We start from the raw sequence: 6,368 nt of genomic DNA on the forward strand, positions 1-6,368 counted from the left end.
CTGGTTAAAATAATTGTGGTGGGAGTTTTATTGGATTTGGAAAGAAAGTGTAATGAATATTGTAATTGACTAAATGTTCTTAGTTTATGTGTGAAATTACTTTTTTTATCAATGTCATTTCGTTGTAAGAAATCGGGTAAGATAACTCTGATATCTCATTTTTATCAATGTTCTTAGTATAAGAGTCTCATTTTTTTTACTCTAATGTTTGATAGATTAATTTTGTTAAATATGTTGTGCATGGGCGGACATAAAATTTCATGTGGCAGGGGAATATATGGAAAGAATTGAAATGATGCTATACTCTTTAATTCTCTTTTTATTAAATCATATCTCCTCTCAACCCTTCCGAACCCTCGCTCCGCCTCATGTGCACTAAATTAGGCATGCTTTCGTTCAACACTACATATGGCAAGTAATTACTCATAAAAAGCGGAGCTCGGCCACTCGAATTAGACTGGAATCATACCGTTCAGCCATTTGCTGGAGTTCCGGCGCAGTAAATCGAAGGTTTCGAGCATAGTCAGCGCCTGGCGTTGGAGGATCTTTTTTAAGAGGCGATTTATCGACGTTTTAGGACCTAACATCGAGAAAGGTTTTCGAGGTACATTTTCGCGATTTTCATTGAATTGATATTAGCTTCAATCGCACTGCTACATGTCGAATCACAACATATCAAGTTGATCTACTAACTAGATCAATTGGAAGGTCATCCTCAACAGAAATTCAACAGTAAGCATCAAAGTAATTCAACTGTGAACCGCTTATATACTTTTGATTGCATGTTAATGTCCAGTTGTGAATATTGCAGTTTTTGGTTTATGATCTTCTGCAGATGCATAGAGCGAAAATATATGTCATTTTGCGTTTTATTCTCTACTGTCATTTCATATTTTATTTTATTACTTTATTAACTCACTTAACACAATTTTTGTTAAATCACGAGCCGAAAAGAAATGTCTCTACTAATAAGAAAATAGTTCATACTTTTCAGGAACGGGTGGAATAATTGTGACTTTCAAACACTTTATTCAATTACATTAACTCTTCACATATGAAACATGAGAGACCTATCATTATTATGTGAAGGTATCGGAGTTGCTAGGGTCAGGGAAATCAATGCTGCAGAAACTGAGCTATGAATTTGATGAAAACATGATTTTGTGAGTAAATGGAAAGTAATTATGGTCTGTAAGTACATGGAAATCTTTTTTATGGAATGCTTTGCTGGTACATCTATAGCCCTCTTGATTTGAGTCAATGTTTTATTGGCTGTATTTTAGGGATTTTAGATATTTCGTGACTACTTTCTTGTCTACTTAAATAGGTTTATAGTAATTTGGATTGATGTGGATTCCTGGAAGTATATGATGCTGACAAAACTTTAATATGATGGTTATATATGAGATAAGGGCTAGCTGTAGTGATTTTTTTCTCTCGTTGAATTGGGAATTGATGTGATGTTGGTGTATGTGATGAATTTTAGTTGATGGTCAAATCCCTCTATTGTTTAACCATCATTGTCTGCTTTAAATTTGAAACTTTGACATATAAATAGCAGATAATATGCAACTAAGAAATGCTGTTATAGTGAGAAAAGATAAATTTTCTGCTGATTTAGCTTAAAATTACAAAAGTATCGATTGTGCAGAATCTGTTCATTTTGATTCTTGTTTGATTCTTCAACTTTTCTCATATGGTTTGGACATTTCTAATAATTTTGCAGTTGAAATCACAATGTCAACCCCAATTGTTTTTGAGGTAAATGTTAAATTTAACCTTGACAACTTCTTTGCAGATCCATTACAGCATCATGTGTTGTGTTACACATGCGTTGCAGTGTCTGGTCCAAGAATATCCTTCAGCATCAATCTGCATAAGTACAACCGAACTGCGTCTCTGAAAAATATTTGAAATTCTCGGATTCCTGTCTGGTCTTTTTACATGGATGTCTTTTAGGGACAAAAATAACAAAAATGGAAGACTGAAAAGTGTAAGTAAAACATATGTAATGGAAATGTCTATCAAAGATTAAATGTAGCTAAACTAAAATCTACACGGAGTGAGAGCTTAGTCATGATCACAAAACCTCTCTCTTTGCTAAATTAATCTATTGGGTCATGGAATTAATTTGATTTTCTAACTGAGTATTTGATTGAATGCAGTAGGGTCTGGAGGAGTAGGGACTTGGATTGATCCAAGATATTTCCGTCGGTCTGCAACACAAATTATAGATCTGGAGGATCTGTAATAAGCGCACAAATGCAGTAGGATCTAGAGGATTAGCGTACAAATGCAGAAGGATCTGGAGGAGTAGGGACTTGGATCGATCCTTGAAGCATATGCATCACTATATTCATGTGAGGCCTCAGTGTTGGATCTTCTTGAATGCACCATATTGCCGTCTTCACATATATCTCCAACGTTTTCATATCACTCCTCGCCTCCTCATCACCCGCCACGAGCAAATCCAAAGCCCCTTGCTGGTAACAATCATAAGCCCAGTCAGCAAGAACTGCTTGTCCCTCATCTTCCACATCCGCTTCATAACTCCTTCTGCAACACATCAGCTCAAGCAGCATGATCCCGAAGCTGTAAACATCCACTTTAACTGTTATCGGCATGTTCCTGAACCATTCTGGAGCAACATAACCTTTAGTCCCCCTTATTCCAGTTGTGGTTCTTGTCTGATCAGCTTTGAGAAGCTTGGCTAGCCCAAAATCTGCTATTTTTGGGGCGAAGGACTCATCAAGAAGCACGTTCTGAGGCTTGATGTCGCAGTGTATGATGGGCACGCTGCAGTCTTCGTGCAGATAGCAGATCCCTCTTGCTATTGCAAATGCAATCTCCACTCTTTTGTACCAGCTAGGCCTTTCTGATTTTTGAAAGAGGAAAGTGGCTAGAGATCCATTAGTCATGAACTCGTATACCAAAATTCTGTTCTGGCCTTCATCGCAATACCCTAGCAGCTGCACAAGGTTCTTATGGTTGGTCCTGCTAATTGAGCTTACTTCGGCTTTGAACTCATCATCCGCTTGTTCAAAGATCTTGTGCAGCTTCTTGACGGCAACAACTTTTCCATCATCTTTTAGAGTACCTTTGTAGACTATGGAGCAAGCACCCCTCCCTAATTCTTCATTGAATCCGTTGGTAGCTTCTTCTACCTCTTTGAAGCTGAAGCTACTTATCGTGCTCACTCCAGCTGGTCGCCTACGGCTACTTTTAGCCATCATTGATTTTGTACGATTCAAATAGAATACAAAACAGAAACTCGAAACAAGAAACAATAACACCGAACAGCCTAACAAGGCGGACAATGTTACAGTGGTGGAGCTACTCTTGCTGCTCTCTCGGCCGGGGGCAGGGGTGTCAGGATTAGATGTCAAAGTGTTGTTCATCCTGACCTTTATCAAGGCCTTTCCGCCCTCCTCCCTCCCATTGGAGAATGGGTGAGGCTTCATAAAACAAACTCTATTAGAAAATATTACAAGAGCACAGAGACAATCGGAAAGGCATGCTTGGCGGCACCATGCCTCTTCGACGTCCCTGAAAATTGCATAATCCTTGAAAGGCCAATTTACGCCGGACATCTCATTGAATGTGAAACTCTGCGCATCCTGCGCTTGTTGACGGTTGCATCTGTGCTGCACGAACTCAGGCGCGCAACCGCTGAAGCCACCCTTCGGGTAGTAACCCGAGGGGCACCGGCAGGTGGACCTTCCTTCAGCTGTTATCGAGCAGACACTGTTGAAACCACAAGGGCCGCCGCCCATGTCATCTTCTCTAACAGCTCGGCATATGTTGGAAGGCTCAAAATCACGTACAGACCACCCCGGTGACGAATCAGGAGTCTGTGGATACACATAATGGCGGAGGACTCCATCGTGTTCTAGCACCAGTCTCTGGTAAAACTGCCCGGCCAGAGATCCGCTGTCGAATAAAGGTCGGAGTATGGTTCCGTTCTGCCGGATTAGGTTGATGACGCCGGAATCATTGAAGATCAACTGGAATCCGGTGTCACGAGTATCCGATGACCAATAAGCATTCACATTTTCATCGGAGGGGTATGACCTGGTGACGAGCACCAGATTTCCATCGACCTGCAACGTAAATTTGAATTTCCCTCTCGAGAAATTGGTTGCCGAGAAACTGGAATATAGGATGCTTTGTCGATTGAGTACCTAATTAGACGATGAATTGCAACTTAGTTGGTAAATTTTAGGTTCGAGGTTGAGAGGTGAAGTATTACGGATAGAGAACCATTATTAATATTTTTTATTAAAGGAGGAAAAAAAAATACCTGAGTTGGTAATAATGTGTCAGTGGGGGAGTCAAAACTTTGCCAGAGGATGGCGGAAGTATTGGAGGCAAGCACGAGATTTCCAGTGTCGAGCATGGCGGCGTAGGCAACCGTACCTGGCCGGGTCTGACTAGCCCATACCCGACGTCTTGTTGGATCGATGAGCTCCAGCGTTCCGTCTGCGGAAAGCTGTACGGTTGATCCAGTGGGAACTGGTACGTCGCGGTTGGCGGACCAAACTAGGGTTTTGTCGGTTAGTTGATTGAACCAGATTGCTAGCAAGAAGGCTCCGGGAGAGACCTCCCGGAAGCCAAAAGCGAATTCGCCCGAAGGCGAATTCCATGTGGAATTGGAATCGGCGTTGGCAACGATGGAGGAGCGCAGAGTTACGTTCCTGTTGCTTGAATCTTGGCCTTTTACTATGGTGGTAATGATAATGATGATGACGATCAACAATAGGAATTTGCATGAAGCCATTTGATTTCAGTTTTGAAGGAGTCGATGAAGTGGATGATTTATATCTGAGTCTTAGGTCAATGGCAGGTAATTGTCTAGGATATATATTGTTGGTATATTAAGATGTGTGAACCACCAAAAATAAATGGATTGAACCTTAAGAAATTTCAGATTTCTACAGTATAATGGAACCGTGTTAAATTTGGATTGAAGCTATAGAAAATTCATTCAATCAAATTCAATGAACCAGTAAATATACGAAAGAGAGGTTTTTGTGAGCATCAATAAGCCCTAACTACGTGTCCATTTTGCTACATTTAATCTTTGCTACGTTTAATCTTTGATATTTAAATCCTCAATCCTTGACATAGAGGAGTAACACGACTTTTGAGTTTTTCACTTTTTATTATTTTGTCACTAAAAGTTAAACGTAGTCTAGCCCTCAATCACTGACTTTTAATCAGTTAGCAAATTCTAGGGTGCTTCGTGAATGTGTGTGTTACATGTACAACTGCAAGTCGTGTCCAGAAAATCTTACTTTAATATCACGTAGACATGGGTAGTTTCTAATATGAATATATTTAAATATTTGTGCGCGATTAACTATTTCATTTTGACTTGGCACTGAGTTATAAAATTAAAAGAGAATGTGAAAAATTAGTAAAATTTGGGTTATATTTTTATATACGTAGATTTTATAAAAATAATGTACATCAATTGTATTAATCAAATGTTCACTTATCAAAACTACTAGTAAAAATGAAATGAGATATTTAATAATGAACTGATAAAAAAATGAGACATTTAATGATAGAACAAATAAAAAATTGAGATATTTAATGATAGAATGAACGAATATCATAGATTAGAGCTGAGTAATCATAAAGGAATTCTACATGTAACATCGCATCTATTATGCAAAGTTCAATTTGAAAAATACACTCTATATACTGATATGGAGCAATAAAAATGGATGGGGAGTCAAATTGGGGCCAAAATGGAACAAAAGAAAATTCGATAAAAGGTTTTTCAGTTCCTCCTACATCACTTTTGATAGCTCAAACTAAAATTAGCATATATAAACAAGGTAGTTATGACAATTCATTTGCCACCTCAAATTCACATAATATTACACAGAAGCTAAAATTTGACCAGACGTGGGAGATTTGAATATAGGCTAAAGTTAATGATTTTTACTTATCAAATTTGTGGAAAATATTAGACTTTTCTCAATATTGATGGCATTTTTTATTAATATTTCTTTTTCTAAATTTCATGCTTAAAAACGTCTCGCTTATGGTGAGATGGAATAATTATCTAGGTAGTTAGATATTTTTGAATAAGCGCCAGCAATGGCCATATAAATTACCCTATTTAGATTTTCATTTTTTTAAGAAAATTATTATACAAGAGACAATTAATAAGAAACATCATAAAATGAAAATTTTGGTACACGTAATATAATGAGACACAAGAGAGTACCTTTTAGTTAGAGATGTACTATTGACCAAATTGTCTTCTTGGGCCTGCAACAGAATAATATTGTACTACTTGTTTTAGTTGAAGAAAATAGTTACACAGAATGGGTCAATTTGATTTCTTTGCCCGGGAA

The 6,368-nt window shown here is 38.1% G+C and overlaps 1 protein-coding gene and 1 long non-coding RNA gene across 5 annotated transcripts; one reads left to right on the top strand and one right to left on the bottom strand.

Moving 5' to 3' along the window:
- The first annotated feature begins 332 nt into the window (after positions 1 to 332).
- On the top strand, positions 333 to 2,300 carry LOC125216042. 4 transcript variants are annotated; one of them, XR_007175338.1, is made up of 4 exons: positions 333 to 744; positions 1,090 to 1,191; positions 1,799 to 1,993; positions 2,166 to 2,300. It is a non-coding gene; the product is annotated as an uncharacterized LOC125216042 (long non-coding RNA). The 4 variants fall into 4 exon arrangements; XR_007175337.1 differs by having other exon boundaries at positions 1,090 to 1,163; XR_007175336.1 differs by lacking the exon at positions 1,090 to 1,191.
- Positions 1,897 to 4,777, bottom strand: LOC125216041 (G-type lectin S-receptor-like serine/threonine-protein kinase LECRK3). Its single transcript, XM_048117645.1, has 2 exons — positions 4,301 to 4,777; positions 1,897 to 4,181 (listed from the first exon to the last, which is right to left on the bottom strand). Exons 1-2 carry the CDS (start codon positions 4,775 to 4,777, stop codon positions 2,283 to 2,285), a joined length of 2,376 nt encoding a protein of 791 aa, XP_047973602.1. The 3' UTR covers positions 1,897 to 2,282.
- Positions 4,778 to 6,368: the final 1,591 nt, after the last annotated feature.

Source organism: Salvia hispanica, chromosome 3, assembly GCF_023119035.1.
Source record: "Salvia hispanica cultivar TCC Black 2014 chromosome 3, UniMelb_Shisp_WGS_1.0, whole genome shotgun sequence".
Lineage (NCBI taxonomy): Eukaryota > Viridiplantae > Streptophyta > Magnoliopsida > Lamiales > Lamiaceae > Salvia > Salvia hispanica.

Coding starts and splice junctions, on each gene's coding strand:
- LOC125216041 (XM_048117645.1), bottom strand. CDS start 4,777: ATGGCTTCATGCAAATTCCTATTGTTGATCGTCATCATCATTATCATT. Junction 4,182..4,300: donor ACACATTATTACCAACTCAG/GTATTTTTTTTT, acceptor TCGTCTAATTAG/GTACTCAATCGACAAAGCAT.